Source organism: Ochlerotatus camptorhynchus, unplaced genomic scaffold (genome assembly GCF_037179485.1).
Source record: "Ochlerotatus camptorhynchus isolate MF236.1 unplaced genomic scaffold, CSIRO-AGI_Acam_v1.1 ptg000130l, whole genome shotgun sequence".
NCBI classification, from domain to species: Eukaryota; Metazoa; Arthropoda; class Insecta; order Diptera; family Culicidae; genus Ochlerotatus; species Ochlerotatus camptorhynchus.
This window is the reverse complement of record NW_027040620.1, coordinates 1,338,480-1,354,754: the sequence shown is the minus strand read 5'-3', so window position 1 is coordinate 1,354,754 and position 16,275 is coordinate 1,338,480. Positions and strand designations below refer to the sequence as shown.

The 16,275-nt window shown below is 42.5% G+C and overlaps 3 protein-coding genes across 3 annotated transcripts; 2 read left to right on the top strand and 1 right to left on the bottom strand.

Moving 5' to 3' along the window:
* The first annotated feature begins 653 nt into the window (after window positions 1-653).
* On the top strand, window positions 654-3,150 carry Exo84 (exocyst 84). Its single transcript, XM_065220573.1, has 6 exons — window positions 654-754; window positions 835-990; window positions 1,049-1,245; window positions 1,297-1,433; window positions 1,497-2,263; window positions 2,326-3,150. Exons 1-6 carry the CDS (start codon window positions 700-702, stop codon window positions 3,030-3,032), a joined length of 2,019 nt encoding a protein of 672 aa, XP_065076645.1. The 5' UTR covers window positions 654-699; the 3' UTR covers window positions 3,033-3,150.
* Rlb1 lies at window positions 3,056-4,847 on the bottom strand. The gene is made up of 3 exons (XM_065220574.1): window positions 4,735-4,847; window positions 3,730-4,678; window positions 3,056-3,668 (listed from the first exon to the last, which is right to left on the bottom strand). Exons 1-3 carry the CDS (start codon window positions 4,759-4,761, stop codon window positions 3,154-3,156), a joined length of 1,491 nt encoding a protein of 496 aa, XP_065076646.1. The 5' UTR covers window positions 4,762-4,847; the 3' UTR covers window positions 3,056-3,153.
* A 289-nt stretch (window positions 4,848-5,136) lies between these two features.
* Window positions 5,137-7,030, top strand: Sgsh (N-sulfoglucosamine sulfohydrolase). Its single transcript, XM_065220572.1, has 2 exons — window positions 5,137-5,346; window positions 5,406-7,030. The coding sequence occupies exons 1-2, from the start codon at window positions 5,259-5,261 to the stop codon at window positions 6,881-6,883; spliced, it is 1,566 nt and encodes a 521-aa protein (XP_065076644.1). The 5' UTR covers window positions 5,137-5,258; the 3' UTR covers window positions 6,884-7,030.
* The last annotated feature ends 9,245 nt before the right edge of the window (window positions 7,031-16,275 follow it).

Here is a 16,275-nt window from a genome sequence, read left to right as displayed (position 1 = left end):
CTAGTTGAAATTCTATTACTACACTATGTTTGTTTTGATTCGCTATGAAAGTTTGACAGATAACATCAGGGGTGTGTGGATTCATGCAGAACATGCAGGGGTGAGTGAAATAGCTTGGGACTGCTTGGGACCGTTTTTCTGGTACTGAGTGAGCCAAAAATAATAATGATTTTCTTCGGGACCCAGTGGTCTTAGAGTTACCTCTATGGTATAATCACCGATATTCTTGTTTTCGTTCGAACCGTATCTTCCATACAAAAAACCTTTTTTTGTATGGAATATACAGTTCGAAAGAAAACAAGAATATGGGTGAATAACTTTTAACTCAAAAACCAGTATTTTTAGCATGAAAGTTAGCGATCTGCTTTGTATGATTAAAACCCTGCTTATTATTAATGTTAAACATTGCTATCACTATGAGATTAAATGTGTTTAATTGGAAATAGGAATTCAAAACAAAACTTATTTTTTCTCGGATCAGTGCTATAGGGGAACTTTTTCTTTTCGTGTAATAAATATTAGTATTAGTGGCGACATCACCAATTTTTTTTACAGTGTCACAGTGTTACGCTTTGCTGTCACACGCCAAAACCAAAACAAAGTGAGTGAGAAGATAAACATCATCCACCCACAATTTGCCAGGTGATTTTAAATTTATAAGTTTTACTCTCGGTTTTACTTAAAAAATCCCCCGTAAAAATGCCCGAATCGGCTTTGACGGTGTTCGAAAAGGACAATTTCAATGCCGAGAAATGTAAGTATCGCCGCATTCTGATGTGAAATGCGTTGAAATCCAGTGATTGAACTTTCCTTCCGTTCGCATATAAATAACAGACGTCAAAGAGTTGGTGCAGGATTGCGTCGGCGGACCGGAACTGCAGCAAACGAAAGCCAAGATCCAGAGCCACAGTGACACGGTATCGTCTACGCTGAAGAAGCATGTCTACGAAAATTATATGCAATTTATCGAAACGGCCAAGGAGATTTCCCGTGAGTTGGTGTTCCGGATCTTTTTTTTCATCGATCTAAATTGCGAGGTATTTTCTAGACTTGGAATCGGAAATGTACCAGCTGTCGCACATCCTGATCGAGCAGCGCAATCTGCTGTCAACGTTGCGGGATGAGTCGATGCTGGAGGATCAGAAGTACATCATCGAGGATCAAAGTGTCGATCCGAACGTGAACGACGAACAGCAGAACAGGAAGGCGATTCAGTTGATTAAGGAGTCGTTGATGGGATACAAGGTATGCCGGGCGGGGTAGCAAAAAGCCAGCTTAAAGAACTGTCTATTTCAGGGAACGCTGGACGACAAGGTGTTCATCTATGAAGGCGGTTTGATCGAATTGGATCCTAACGATTACAGACCAATCTGCCGGATTCACATATTTCTCTTCAATGAGATTCTGGTGCTGGCTAAGGTCAAGCATGACAAGTAAGATTTCCCTGGTTAAGATTTTTTTTTTTGTATTTCAGTAAAATGATTACATTTACATAGGAAACTGGAATTTCTCACCGAGTACGACACCAAGAAGATTGCCGTCATCAACATAAAGGGCCTGGACGGGGTCAACAAGAATGCGATCAACATTTTCACTAGCGATGGGGCGCGGATCTTCCAGTGCGTCAATTCCGCTTCCAAGCTGGAATGGATCGACAAGTTTGAAGTGGCCATCAAGTTTAACCAGCTGAAGCACAAAAAAGGGCCCGCTCCGCAGCCTCCGACGACGTTGAAGTTTGTTCAGCAGAAATCGGTCGATAGTGAGCTGCTCAGCCCGACGACATCGAAAGTGGTTTCCATCGTGGAAAAGCTGGCACCAGATTGGTTGACCTCGGCTCCGGAGGAAATTCAGGCTGAAATTGCCCAGCGTCACTTTGAGGATTGTTTGATGCTGGTGCAGAAGTGCGAGGAGTATCTGGTCAAGGACAGTGGTTTCCGAGGGGCGGCAGAAATTAGGGAGAAAATCAAGGGGCTTAAGAGCATGCTGTCGTCAGTTTTGATGCAGGAGTTGTCCACTTCGCAGAGTCGGAGCTTGCAGGCTGCTCTGCGTTCGAGTCGACGTCCCTTGAAGCTGCTGGTGGAGATGGGAAAGGCGCGGGAGGCTTGTGGGATATTGTTGAGGGTTTGCAGCAGTGCTATTAGGACTTCGCAGCGACAGGCACGGCGTAACAATCTGGCCGTTTCGGAGCTGTTCTTTTGCGATGTGGCTCAGGTTGCTAGCGAGTTTTTGCGAGCGTTCAATAGTAAGGCTTCCTGTACGAGTGGTAGGTGGTTGGTTGATTGAGGTTTGATTGGGATGAGCTTTGAAACATTTTAAATATTCCAGCTTTGATCGTTTGGTGCAACATGGAACTGCAGTACTTTGCTTCGCAGCTGATCAAACATTACCTTACCAAGGATACTCAGCTGGAGATGGTAGCCAAGGTGGTGGAAGGCGTCCGAGAACCGTGCACCAAGTTGACGGAGATTGGATTGGATTTGTCCTATCATATGGAAGGCTTGCTACGGAATACTCTGGATAAACTCCTCGAGGAAGCCAAGTATCGTCTGGTGGATTCCATTGGGCGAACCGAAGATGTATGGCAGCCTTACAACCTACAGACGAAGACCAATCTGAGGAATGTTTTGAAAGAATTTGACGCATTGGGATTGGACATGAAGCCACTGGTGACCGGAGATACTTGGATCAATCTTACACAGACCACGGTGAACTTTTGCCGGCACTTTATGACCACCACGGAAAGCTGTGCCTATCTGGCCAAGTACGACTCGCTGAAGTTGGATGCCGAGATGCTTCTAAAGGAACTTTTCCTGGCCCAGCACGTCGTCAAGCCGCACTCATCGATGAGCGTCGATCTGAACTTCATCGCCAAGAACAAGGTCTACATGGCCGAGATGCTGCTTCCGATTGCAATCGGTCGTTTCGAGAAAATCTCTGACAAGAAACCGGATCTGCTAGTAGAACTGCAAATGCAGCTGAGGGGACCACCTAAACCGAAACCACGAAGCGTTTACAAAACGGACGTTCTCTAAAGACGCTGACAAAACACCAGAGCCTATCTTACAACGTATTTATTCCATTTAAAGTAATTAAAGTTATGCAAAGTAGAAGTTATGTAACAACGCAAGTGCATGTACCTTTCGAATTGCAGTCCTAGTCGCCGAATGTGATCTTTTTACCTTGAAACTCCTGGATACCCTTCTCTTTCTGCTTGGCAGCCCACGAAGGGTGCAAGTCGGACGGGGCTGGAGTTTCCACGCTTCGCTCCGCGTCGGCATCGAACACGATCTTCTTACCCTGAAACGGTTTTAGTCCCTTCTGCTTCTGCTTGGCGGCCCAAGACGGATGTAGGTCCTCTGTTGACTGCTGCTTCGGTTCCGTCTGCTCACCTGAATCGAAAACGATTTTCTTCCCGGCGAACGGTTTAAAGCCCCTCTGTTTCTGCTTGGCCGCCCACGATGGATGCAGGTCTTCCCCGGCTGGACCCGCACTTTCTTCGGCAGCGTCAAATTTGATCTTTTTCCCCGCAAAAGGTTGAATATTTCGTTGCTTCTGCTTAGCAGCCCACGAGGGATGGAGATCTGGATCTTCTTGGGTGTTGTTCGATCTTTTCGGGAACGATTCCTCCTCATCGAAGCGCTTCCGCTGGCCTTGGAATTGTGTGATGCCTGCAAATAAGTGGAATCAGCAAAAAACAAATACAAGTTAGGCTCATCATTATGTACTCACCTTTCTGTTGCTGCTTAGCCTTCCAGGACGGATGGATATCGTCATAATTATCCCCAGCTTCCTTGCTGCTACTGAAGGGTCGCTTCTGAGGCCTTTCTTCCATCTTCCCGAGGATATCCTTTCGCTTGTTGGATCGCTTCCAGCTGAACTCTTCTTTCTCCTCCTGCTCGCGTTGTTTCTTATCCACAACCGGAGCGGTTGCTACGTAGGTTTGGCCCGAACTCGTCACGAAAAAGCTATCCTGAACTTGAACGCATTTATTCTCAGTATCGTCATCCTCTGAAGGTTTGGATTCCTTCTTCTTTTTCAGCTTTTTCTCCCCTTTTTTTGGAACTTGTTCCTTCTTCACAGTCCTCTCTTTAATCAGAGCCAATTTAACAAACTTCCCTGTTTCTTCCTCCTCACTATCATCGTCGCCATGCGACGATTCCAAACCGGAAGCGCTTCCCATTGACTCCCGACCATCGTCCGCTTCGCAAAATCCCTGATCCTCCGACTCTTGCTTTTCCTTTTTCTCCTTCGCCGCCTTCTTAGGCTTGTCTTTCCTTTTGGTCGTTTTCTTCCCTGCCTGCGCCTTTTTGCCGTCCCCCCGATTCTTCAGATACTTATCCAGCACTTCCAGTTTGCTGTTCAACCCGAACCTCCTGATCAACGTTTTCACTTCCGGCTGAAGTTTATTGTTTTCGTGAAACCTCAGCAGAGCTCGTTCCTCCAAGCCACCGCAGCCGGTGCTCTTTTTTGGTTTAAATCGAATGACGGCCTTGGCCAGCTCCGAGGCCGATTGCGACTTGATGTGGCCAATCAACGCTTCCAGCGATTCCACCTTCTTCGAAGCTCGCTTGTTATCGGCGTTGGTTTCCTGTTTCGCCTTCCAAAATTTAATGTCCCGTACCAGCTTGTGGATGACGTTCTCCCGGGCGATCTTCACGTGGTTCCGGAAGATCTGCAGCTGTGGGTTGAGTAGTTGTAGGGGGATAGTACAAGCATTTGATTGAAAAATGTTACCTCTCGATTCAACTTGTCCGTATCCATCTTTGACCGCGGAATCTGCTCTATTTTCTATTCATAACCAAGGCAAATCGTAGATTAATTTAAAAAAAAATCCGAAAACAGAAAGATCCTGTTTGCACGTTTGTTTTGGTTTATGACAGTTTCAGCTAAGCGTCACCCAGTCGTCACAGCAGTGTTGATTTTCGGAATAATTCTCGAACTGAATACCACCCTTCACCGACGACCAATCAGAGAAGAGGCCTTTTGTTTATCATCATTTGCTTCGGCTTTTTTGAATTTCTGTCTCTCCTCGTTTCGTGTCTTCAATTTTATTGTGATGGTGATCTACAAAAATACAGTGATCTGGATCTTTTGTGCTGCTGCTGCTGAAACAGTATTCAATCAACCGTGAAGATAAGCAAATCGTTTCGACAGCAGAACGGTTGGGTCTTAAGTGTAGTGAAGCAACCACCGAAATAAAAAAGTGAAAGTTGCTGAAACACAATTGCCATTTTCTTTTTTTCCCGCTGTTGGGAAAGATGTCCGCACTTCTTGGAGTGCAAATTTGCGTTTTTGCAATTTTTTTAGGGATCTCAGGTGCCCATCGTAATGTCCTGCTTCTACTTGGTAAGTCTGAGCCCTTTATTTCCCAGTAATCTTCAGAATAACCGACAACTTTCTCGTAGCGGACGACGGTGGTTTCGAGATCGGGGCCTATCGGAACAAGATCGTCCAGACCCCGAAGCTGGATGCCCTCGCCAAACAGAGTCTGATCTTCAACAATGCCTACGCTTCGGTGAGCAGTTGTTCGCCCTCGAGGGCATCGATCCTGACCGGAATGCCGGAACACCAGAATGGGATGTACGGATTGCACAACGGGGTGCACAACTTCAATTCCCTGAACAAGGTGAAAAGCATTTCGAAGATCCTGAGCGACGCCGGTGTGACGACCGGGTTGATCGGTAAGAAACACGTCGGGCCGGGAGAGGTTTTCAAATTCGATTACGAACGCACGGAGGAGCAGTATCCAGTCAATCAGGTTGGGAGAAACATTACCAATATCAAACTGTTTGTGAGAGAATTCCTGAGAGAAAGTAAGGAGAAGGATCATCCATTCTTTTTGATGGTGTCGTTCCACGATCCGCACCGTTGCGGACACATAACTCCTCAGTACGGACCGTTTTGCGAGCGTTGGGGATCCGGCGAGGAAGGAATGGGCTTGATTCCGGATTGGCATCCGATTTACTACGTTTGGGACGAGTTGATCCTACCGTATTACATCCCGGACACTGAACCAGCTCGTAGAGATGTCGCTGCCCAGTACACCACCATCTCCCGCCTCGATCAAGGTGTGGGTCTGGTACTCCAGGAACTCGCGGATGCCGGTTTCGAGCAAGACACCTTGGTTGTCTACACGTCCGATAATGGACCTCCCCTACCGGCCGCTCGAACCAACCTGTACGACCCCGGAATGGCTGAACCCATGTTCATGCGTTCTCCGAACCCGGAAAGCCGCCGAAACGACGTAACATACTCTATGACCAGCCATCTCGATCTGGTACCAACTTTCCTCGAATGGTTCAATGTCTCCTACCCGATGGACGAACCATTGACCTCTGATAATCTCGACACCAACGCAATCGATCAAACCCCGGCGAAGCCCCTTCTAACCGGCAAATCGCTTCTTCCCCTTCTTTCCGCCGAACCTCCCTCCGATCCAGATCAAGCCGTGTACGCTTCCCAGTCGTTCCACGAAATCACCATGACCTACCCGATGCGAGCCGTCCGCACCAAGCGCTACAAGCTGATCCACAATCTCAACTACCAGCTGCCGTTCCCCATCGATCAGGACCTGTTCGTGTCGCCCACTTTCCAGGACCTACTCCAACGCACCACCAACAAGCAGGACCTTCGCTGGTACAAAACTCTCCGGCAGTACTACCAGCGTCCCGAGTGGGAGCTATTCGATCTGAAGTTGGATCCTGCGGAGAGGAAGAATCTCGTTGGAAAGCCGGTGGCGAAGGAGATTTTCGAGAAGTTAAAAGTAAAGCTAAGCAAGTGGCAGGAGGTGACGGACGATCCGTTCCGCTGTATGCCCGGGGGAGTGCTGCTGGATACCGGTGAGTATCTGAACAATGCCACCTGCTTCAGCCTGGGACAGTGAGAGGAGAAGTTAGATTTTAAAAGCGTGCGAATCGAAATATACCCGCAATGTGTTACGAATGAAGTTTTATAAACTGTTAGATTTTAGGTGTTGGAAGCTTTTGGAGATCTTTATGTTTGTATTGTAATACAATGTTTTATAGAAAATGAGGTGAATGTTTGTTTGTCCGAAATTTCCATGGTGTACAAAAAAACAGAACACAGAAACTTCTGAATGACTAGCATTAGGGCGAAGACAACATATCAAGAAGACTTTTAACTCTTCCAATTTATCATACGTCCGCTATGAGACAGGTACAATCGCGCCATCTGCCGCTCAAAGGTAAATGCTCTGATCGAATGTTTTAGCGATGAATTCAACCATAGAAGAAAAGTGTGTGTATTTGCTTATTTTCAGATCCCTTTCACTATTTGGAATGTATAGAGACAGATAACAGCGCCATACGGTTTGTAACGAGACACTTCAATTTGCGAGAAATCGGCGATTGTCGTGTTTGTTTACAAAAGCAATTACGCCCTAATCTCAAAGTTCTCCGGAAATACGAACAATAGTCGCCTACCTCGCATAACTGGTTACAAAGACGATGGTTTGTTTATGTTTGGAACCACATTCACATATGGAAAATCAATGAGCGTAAACATTTTTTTTTTTCTTTATTAGAGAGATTTTTAGCCATAGGCTAGTTCATCTCTTATGAGCGTAAACAGGTAAGGCCCAGTAAATTTATCGTCTCTTTCGTTTTCTGGCTGATTAAATGGATGACGGAGTTTGACGTCACACTCCTTTAACCGTTTAAACAGCGGGAGAACGAAAGAGATGAGAATTTCACTGAGCCTTACATAGGGTTAACTACCCCATTTCCGGCCTATTAAGCACAACCTGCACTTCATCTTTCTTAATCTAGAGCAGTTTAGCACCAAACGGAATGTTATTATCACTGATGGCTTCCAAATTTATTTACCTTTCCGTACGTACAGTAAGATTCGAAAAAAGAGAAACCAATCGTTGAGATATTGTCCAAAGTCTAACACTGCTTATTGACACCAAACTCGGCCTACGGGTTCTAAACTCGGTCTAACGCATTGAAACGCCAATGAATTCACTTCGGCCTATCGGATGAAGATAAAAATTGATTCAGTTTGTTTTTTTTCTTTTGTTTTTGGAAATAATGGGTGCAAACCTTAGCTTAGGCCTCCCTTAGCTCAGTCGGTAAAGGCGCAGCAACAAAGCAAGACCATGCTGGAGGTGGCTGGGTTCAATGCCCGGTCCGGTCTAGGAATTTTCCGGGTTGGAAAATTTCTCGACCTCCCTGGGCATAGAAGCATAGAGGTAACTCTAAGACTAGAAGGTCCCGAAATAACGTGCTCAACTTTTTGGCTCCGCTCTGGTACTCTCTTCGGTCCCAACCCGAAAAAAAAATACAGTGAAATTTTCAGTGGAAACAATGCTCTAACATTAATATTTATTGTCGACAATAAAAATGATTGTTAAAATGTTGTACTCTTCCGAAAACGGCAAAACTGCTACCTAGCTGTACAATGAATATACATACTAAAATGTTGTTACAATGATTTTTATCGTATTTTTCATTTATTTTATTGTTAACATGATTCGATCTTGAACAATAATGAACAACTCTATTACAATAAAAATTGTTGTTACATTAAATATTCTTGTGTTTTCATTGTGGGTTACTTCGGTTACTTCACGAACAATAAAAATAAATCTGATTGAAGCATGTAGACTATGAGAGGGACAGCAACACTGCCAATGTAATCAAGATAGGCACTGCCCGTATGGCTCTGGCTTTGACAGTTCGTTTGACTCAAAACCAGCCAGTCCGCGTCCGCTCATCTCTTATCCGAGACCCTCTCTAAAGCTGGGTTAAGATGGTTTAATTCAGCGTTCAACTCACTTGAACTGCGAAATGAACGTCCAGAAATCTGACCGATATCGGACTTGCTCTATTCGTTGTCAAGTAAATTGAACGTCTACGACCAGATCGGGTTGAGTTGAATTGAACTCACCTGCCTCATCTAAATCCCACTTAATGCAGACCTTTTCCGTGCAGCCAATAATCATACAATATAATAATAAAAAATTCCACCACTTGAAGATGTCAGGAAGGAACTTTCAGGTGAAAGCATATTTCATGGGCGATTCTCTCCAGTTGAAAGCATTAACTTAACAACGACGCTTAACCACCAAGGAGACGTGACCTAGAGAGATCAAGTGCAGGGGAGTTGGCCTCCATTTCTGACAAGTTCCTGATCGAATCTCAATCCATAACCAGTAAAAAAGGACTCACCCGTAACAGACATACCACCCCACTTCCCTTCCCGGGGCGATGTTTTATTTTTTCGATTTATTTTTAAAGTCGATAAAGTAGATCTGTCAAGCCAACACATACACTCTAAAGAACACTGTTATTTTTTTTAAATCAATACATTCGCCAACCAACAGTAAAATAACAATAATATATAATGTTATTGAAAAAAAATATATATATATAGGGAAATCACGAAAATTTAATTGTTAAGATACTTAACAACCCCTTGTAAATTGGGTTCTTTAAGCGTATTGAGGTAAATGCATAATCGTAATCTGCATTAAAAATGGAACCCAAACCCAAAATTTCATCAATTTTGGTACACTGGAACTATTTTAAATAAGCACGATTACATTTGCAAAAATCACCTTATTAGCGCCCCTCTGTGTCACTTTGTATGGGGGCGAGCTGTCAGTTTGTTAGTTTAGTGTCAAACAGTGAAGTTATTATTTTGCTTTAAATCTTGATTTAAAAATCGAGATGAAAGAGTGTGGGTTCGAAAAAAATATCGCTGTGCTCAGAAAACGAAGCTCTTTCAGATGATGTATAAAAAACGATACATTTTTCAAAATTAAAGAACCCAATTTTCCATTTACCATGAAATTTACTGTTTTGTACAACATAAATCAAGGTAAATTTATTGTAGCCGTAACAATATAAATTATTGTTCAGACAATAATTTTCGTCTTATTGTTACATGGTTTTTTAATGAATTTTTATTGTCATTTTTTTTGGGAAGCTAATCGATTCACCCCTCGAAACATAGGGAGGATTTCCCTAGCCCCTCATTTTATCTGTCAAACTTTCATAGTGAATCAAAACAAACATTGTGTAGTACTAGAATTTTGACTAGAATGGGGTACGTTAATCGATTTGCTTGGGACCAATAGGCTAGTCAAGTAGTGAGCCAATTTGAAATCGTTAGTCAGCGATTCATCACTTCGTTAAGTAAAACCTGCGCAGGTATGTGAGAGCATGTTTAATTCATGGCCATGATTTGCTCTTTCCCGTAAACCCCTCTCAGAAATCCAATGCGAATGAAGGCTAGAATATAGTGGTGTAACCTTTCGTGAAATTTCGCTGAGCTTTTGATTTAACTCAGTGGCTTAAGCGCCACTCTCTATTAAGAGAGACCACTGGTCGTGTTAAAGCTTTGCCCGACAAATGAGACTTTTCTCTCATAGGACCTCTTGAACGGTCGTTGGTTACTAACGGCAATGAAAAAAAAACTATTAACTTTCTGGAAATGCCAAGTCCTTCAGTAATACAGGAATGGAGCGCATGGACCAAATAAATTAACCAAAGGTATTACCAACAATCAATACGAAACTAACGATTTTAAATTGGCTCACCACTTTAGTAGCCTATTGGTCCCAAGCAAACGATTAACGTACTCTATTCTAGTTGAAATTCTATTACTACACTATGTTTGTTTTGATTCGCTATGAAAGTTTGACAGATAACATCAGTGTGTGGATTCATGCAGAACATGCAGGGGTGAGTGAAATAGCTTGGGACTGCTTGGGACCGTTGTTCTGGTACTGAGTGAGCCAAAAATAATACCCAGACAACCAGAAGTCGTATAATAATGTACAGACAGTATCGTAAATTGCTACAGTTTTAGTCAAAATCGCATATAAGAATGGCATACCTCGCATTATGTTTAAGTTAAATCGTATAGAATGCAAATTTCCGACCAATATGCGATGACTCATTTTTCCATCGTACTGTATCACAAATTAAATCGGACTACATCGTAAGACTTTTCAAAATGAATTTGTTATTACAGATTAAATCGTATATGATGTTAAATCAACTCGTTTAAAATTAAATTAAAATATGCACGTATATGGCCTCCACTTTTGTACGTACAAGCCATTTCTTTGCATTATATACGAATTGTTTGTTTGTATATATGTTTGTATATCACGAAAACAACTTTGAATATACGTGCATTCTGGTTGTCTGGGTAATGATTTTCTTCGGGACCCAGTGGTCTTAGAGTTACCTCTATGGTATTACTCTGACTCACCCCCGAAACGAAACGGTAAGAGAACGAAGGAATGTTGACTCAACTGAGCGGAAACGAAAGAAAACAGAACGTAACGTAGTAAGTGTGTTTTATTCAGGGAGTAGCATTCAAAACGTTCGAAAAACTAATTTTCAAAATTTTATTTAAACAATCTTTTACTGCCAGCTGCTCTAACAATTTCAGTCGAAAGAATTGTCAAAAACTGTTTTGAAACGCTTTTACAAAGCTCCAATCTTCTCTAGTGAGAGCGAGTATTGTCGGCAACCAGTTTTTCTTCGGCAACCGTTCCATTTGAACTGCATGTAAATCTACTGTTCTATTATCGGCAACTCGAAATCTGCTACAATTTGTAGTGCGTGTTGCATTTCAAGAAAACCTTGCTAGATTGCTTTTTCTCAGTGGTAAAAATATAGTCAAATTGAAGCTGAAAGCATAAAGAATCGTTTGCATGCATTCAGCGAAGTGTTTTCGTAAGAAAATCCAGTGAAAATAGTGTTTCAATTTGGGTTGCCGAAAATAGTCTGTCATGCCGAAGCCGTCATTTCCCCTATATTCTAGCATTCATTCGCATTGGATTTCTGAGAGGGGTTTACGGGAAAGAGCAAATCATGGCCATGAATTAAACATGCTCTCACATACCTGCGCAGGTTTTACTTAACGAAGTGATGAATCGCTGACTGCTGTCCGATGAGGGCTCAACGACTCGATGATGGCGGTGTAGCGATGGCGGCGTAAACGTGATGGTGCCGCTCACATGCTGCAGTATGGCGCGCAGCAACGGAAGGTGACTCGTACGCGGTATGGCCGAATTAGAGTTGCGGAGGGAGTGGCGGCTGGACGGAAGACTTCCGATTTGGCAATCGAGAGCTGAGCTACGACGAGAAGTCGTGCTTTCCCGGGAGATTCGCTCCGCAAAGAGAAGAGGCCAACTTACCTTCGGACGGCTTTGCGTACTTTGTTTCCGCTATGACCATCCGTGATGAAATGAACCCCCTCTCCCGTTGGATTGAATCCGGACCGCGGCACGCTTTTGGCGACGCACTCACACGGTCCGAGCTCTCGGAAATAATGGTCCACGGGGTTGTAGTGGAAGGGACCTCGTCGACGGATGATTGGCGACCGTCGGAAGATATTTCGCTTCGAAGATTAGCGAACTTCACCCACCTCCGTTTAGCTACCTTCGAAAAGGCGGGCCTTAGCAGGGCGCACGAGTCACGGGAAAATGTCCGTCTCCCACGAACGATGATGGCGATGCCACGAACCCCCGATCCGGCGTTGACGATAGCCGAACGGAACGTATATCCAGCCCGTACAAAAAAAGCGCAACGCGCTGGAAATCCAATGCGAACTCACATTACTTATACAATTCTAAATTTTAACAAAATTCAATAAAATTACCTTTTTGTACAATATCACAAATAAACGCACTGAACAGACTACGCGGAACTTAATACGGACTTATGTCCACTGTACAAAAAGAAAGAAAACGTTTAAAAAACCACTGGTTGATAAAAACTCACGCACTACTATTTAGTACCTTTAGAGAAAATTATCGCACAAAATCAATTTGATTTAATATAACTCGAGAACGTAAAGTAATTCGCGCACTTCTGTTATCCAGCCGATTCGAAAGCGAAATGGATGAGTCAGAATAATTTTGCGAGCAGGAAAATTCCTAACGACCTTTTCCTATTCAGATAGGTCATCTTTTAAAAACTCCCTCTTTATTCGAGAGTTGCGCCAAACCTTTCGAATGGCGACGGACTTCATGGCGCCTCCAGAAAGCATGTACAATATAATACAGCTCACTATAAGTTGAGCTTTTATGGCGAAGTTGTAGCCTAGACACAGTAAATATGGCAAAGTTGTAAAATCGACACAGTAATGGTCTGATTTTATTTACACGGTTGAAATATTTCATTTCTTAGCAAACTTGACATAAAAAGGATTTAATTGTTAATTAAATTAGATTTCAACGAAAAAACTATTTACAAATAAACGTAAAACGTTACACGTATTGATTGTTGATAGAAGTATGATTGGACTTGCCACACAATTATACCAATGCAAAAATGGTACAGGCATCGAAAGCTCTCAATTAATAACTGTGGAAGTGCATCTAGAACACTAAGTTGAGAGCACGCAATAAGCTAATATGCGATATGCAATAAGCTTGAAATACGAAGAAGAAGAAGAAGGGTGCAAACCTTCATATCACGTGTTCTCATTGACTTCGTTCCGTTGCTTATTAACTAAAGTATCGTACCAAACGCATAATTGACTTGTTAACTCTGAATTTATGGATTTATTTGAAGTTTTCCGCTCGATAGGCCCAAAATGGGCGATTAGGCCAGCTATTTACATCTCATTGATGGTCTCTTAAATAAAGAATTGAGATTTTCACGTTCGATTGTATTGGTGCGATATGTGAGAGCGGGTTAGTGAATATCCGAGGAAAATACATAACAAATCGATGTCAAACTCATTTTGACAGGTCTACTTTCATACATTTTTTAGGTTAGCCAGAGGAAAATAATAAACAACTTTACACGGCGTTGCTTCCGCTAGTGTGCGTGCGTTAAACGTCACTAATATCTATAAAAAAAAATCATTGATGGATTTTCAGTAGGCCGATTTGGCAGCACATCCCGCCCCTGGGATGATATCGTCCTCTTCCCTCGGTTGATCATCAACGTCTGCACTGACATCTGTCATGCTGGCCATGATTGGTGTTCGCACAGGATCACAAATTAACCGGATTTCGGACCTTACACTTTAATCTTCACCGTAGGAAATTACTAATTGCGGTTATTTGCAACGGGAACGGAATTTATTCTTCCTCAAAAAAAGGTCACAGGAATAATGATAAAAACATCTTTGTACGCGCGCGATTGGTGGATAACTTATGTATTGCCCCTATCAGCTGTTTACTCGTACCTACAATCCTAGGAGCTGAATGAAAGGTGACACACAAGGTTGAAGTATTAGTTTGTTTACTAAAATGAACCATGCCCATTTTGTTATGGCAAGCTTTGCTATAAGAAATGCTCCTCGTGTTTATTAGCGAAATTCACATCAAAGATTGATTAATTGCGTAGGAAATCAGTTTAGCACGGCATTTGTGACCAACATACACCTTCCGGTCGTATGAAACAGGTCAAAAACTGTCCAAATCCGCAGATAAAATTTTTTGTTTTGAATTTCTGTATGGCAAAATAGAGAACTTTTCGTGAACATTAACGGCAAAGAACTCACCAACACTGGGAGACCGTGAGTTCCTGCCCACCTGTCTTAAAAATATCTCGCACGAGTAGGTTGTATCATGATTCTGAATAACATAGAAAAAATCGCAAGGTTCTAGGACAATTTTTATAATGTGGCCACTTTATCGGTCAATCCAGATTATCCGGAGAACCATAATATGGCCACTTTACCCCAAAATATAGTTTCCGTATAACATACGCTTTGATCTCTTGATTCTGAACAACATAGACAAAATCACAAGGTTCTAGGACATTTTTTATAATGTGGCCACTTTATCGGTCGTTCAGGATCCTCCTTTAGGCCAGTGGAGCTTCCCTGAGGGCGTTTATGATGTCTTCACACCATATATACTTAGTGCTATCAATTTCCAGTAATATACGTTAAGTAAAGTGTAAAATTATGTCGATAGATAGTGGCATTTCCTACTTTACCGGGAACTCGGGTTGATCCCGGCGCTCTATCTCGGTACGCAAAAGTCTCCGGCCAATGAGACTACCACCAATCGATTCAGCAGAGTTTTTCCTTTGAGAATATGTATAACATGTTGACTGAAACCGTTTGGCAGCCGAGATATTCAATTTAGTCGCGGTATTATCAATGTTTGCCCACTGTGCACTGGTTAAATCTAACAACAAGAAAAAATCAGTAGAGTAGTGGTTACCGTTTCCGCTTTTCAAGTAGAAGGTCATGAGTTCTTGGGCTCAACCCTTTTTTATATTTGTGTTCTAAATCGTAATCATCGATCACATCACTCACGACAACAAATTCATTAATTTAGTTTAATAAATAACCCAGCATCCTTTCCTTGGAAATTGGAGAGGTGAAGAGGTACAATTGGTCTCATGTAAAACAACGATGAATGAATTAATGATTCCCACTGTACCTTGGGACGATCGGGAGTGCTGATAGGTATTCAGTTTCAAGCAAGCTTTTATTAAATATTGAGCAGCCCATAAGATGTATTCTAGGATAGCTCAGATGGCAAGACAAGCGACTTGTGATCGGAAGGTACATGGTTCGAAACCCATGCAACGGACATGTACATATATTAGACTGATGCAAAATTTGACTTTTTCGCTCGACAGTGCTTAAATGGTTTCAAATCGGGTCGTGATTAGCCTCCAAAAGTTACAACTCATTTGGTTAGAAACAGACTTCGCACATTGCCTTCTAGTCTTTTTCCATATTGAGCTGCAAAACAGATAGCTATTCTTATAGAAAATTTTCTCAGCTACAACTTTGCTGAAGATCGTTTCTATGTAAAACGAGACAGGAAAAAGATATTAATTATTTAAGAGATTGGTAAACTTATGACATGATCAAGCAGCTGCTCTGTAGGCAACACTGTATTTTGCAGTGTGACATAGTAGCCATAATTTTTGTGTCCTATTCAACGCCCCAGAAACACCAATGTTGCCTGCTGAGCAGTTGATTGAGCATGATCATAAGACATCAGTGCATTGAACCATTAATAACTTTCGTAACTTGCATTTAATCAAAAAGTGGTCTTCAGCAAAGTTGTAGCTGGGAAGCAGACCGATATAGTAAATTATTAGATAGACATGAACAAAAATCTTGGTTTTACCATAGTAATTCCCATACAAACTTCAAATGGTTTGTGCCATCTTAGTTTCTCACCAAATGGGTTCAAATTTTGAGAGGTTAGTCAGGATCGGATTTGGAATCGTTTAAGTATTGTGGAGCGAAAATTTAAAATTTTGCATCACTCTAATGTATATGTATGTAATAAATTTTCTAGTATCTGTG

What these genes read in the sequence shown, in the direction of transcription:
- Exo84 (XM_065220573.1), top strand. Translation starts at nt 700, where the DNA reads ATGCCCGAATCGGCTTTGACGGTGTTCGAAAAGGACAATTTCAATGCC. An exon ending in CAATTTCAATGCCGAGAAAT is followed by an intron (nt 755 to 834) that starts GTAAGTATCGCC and finishes TATAAATAACAG; the next exon opens with ACGTCAAAGAGTTGGTGCAG. An exon ending in TAAGGCTTCCTGTACGAGTG is followed by an intron (nt 2,264 to 2,325) that starts GTAGGTGGTTGG and finishes TAAATATTCCAG; the next exon opens with CTTTGATCGTTTGGTGCAAC.
- Rlb1 (XM_065220574.1), bottom strand. Translation starts at nt 4,761, where the DNA reads ATGGATACGGACAAGTTGAATCGAGAG. An exon ending in CGGACAAGTTGAATCGAGAG is followed by an intron (nt 4,679 to 4,734) that starts GTAACATTTTTC and finishes CTCAACCCACAG; the next exon opens with CTGCAGATCTTCCGGAACCA. An exon ending in GGCTAAGCAGCAACAGAAAG is followed by an intron (nt 3,669 to 3,729) that starts GTGAGTACATAA and finishes ACTTATTTGCAG; the next exon opens with GCATCACACAATTCCAAGGC.
- Sgsh (XM_065220572.1), top strand. Translation starts at nt 5,259, where the DNA reads ATGTCCGCACTTCTTGGAGTGCAAATTTGCGTTTTTGCAATTTTTTTA. An exon ending in TAATGTCCTGCTTCTACTTG is followed by an intron (nt 5,347 to 5,405) that starts GTAAGTCTGAGC and finishes ACTTTCTCGTAG; the next exon opens with CGGACGACGGTGGTTTCGAG.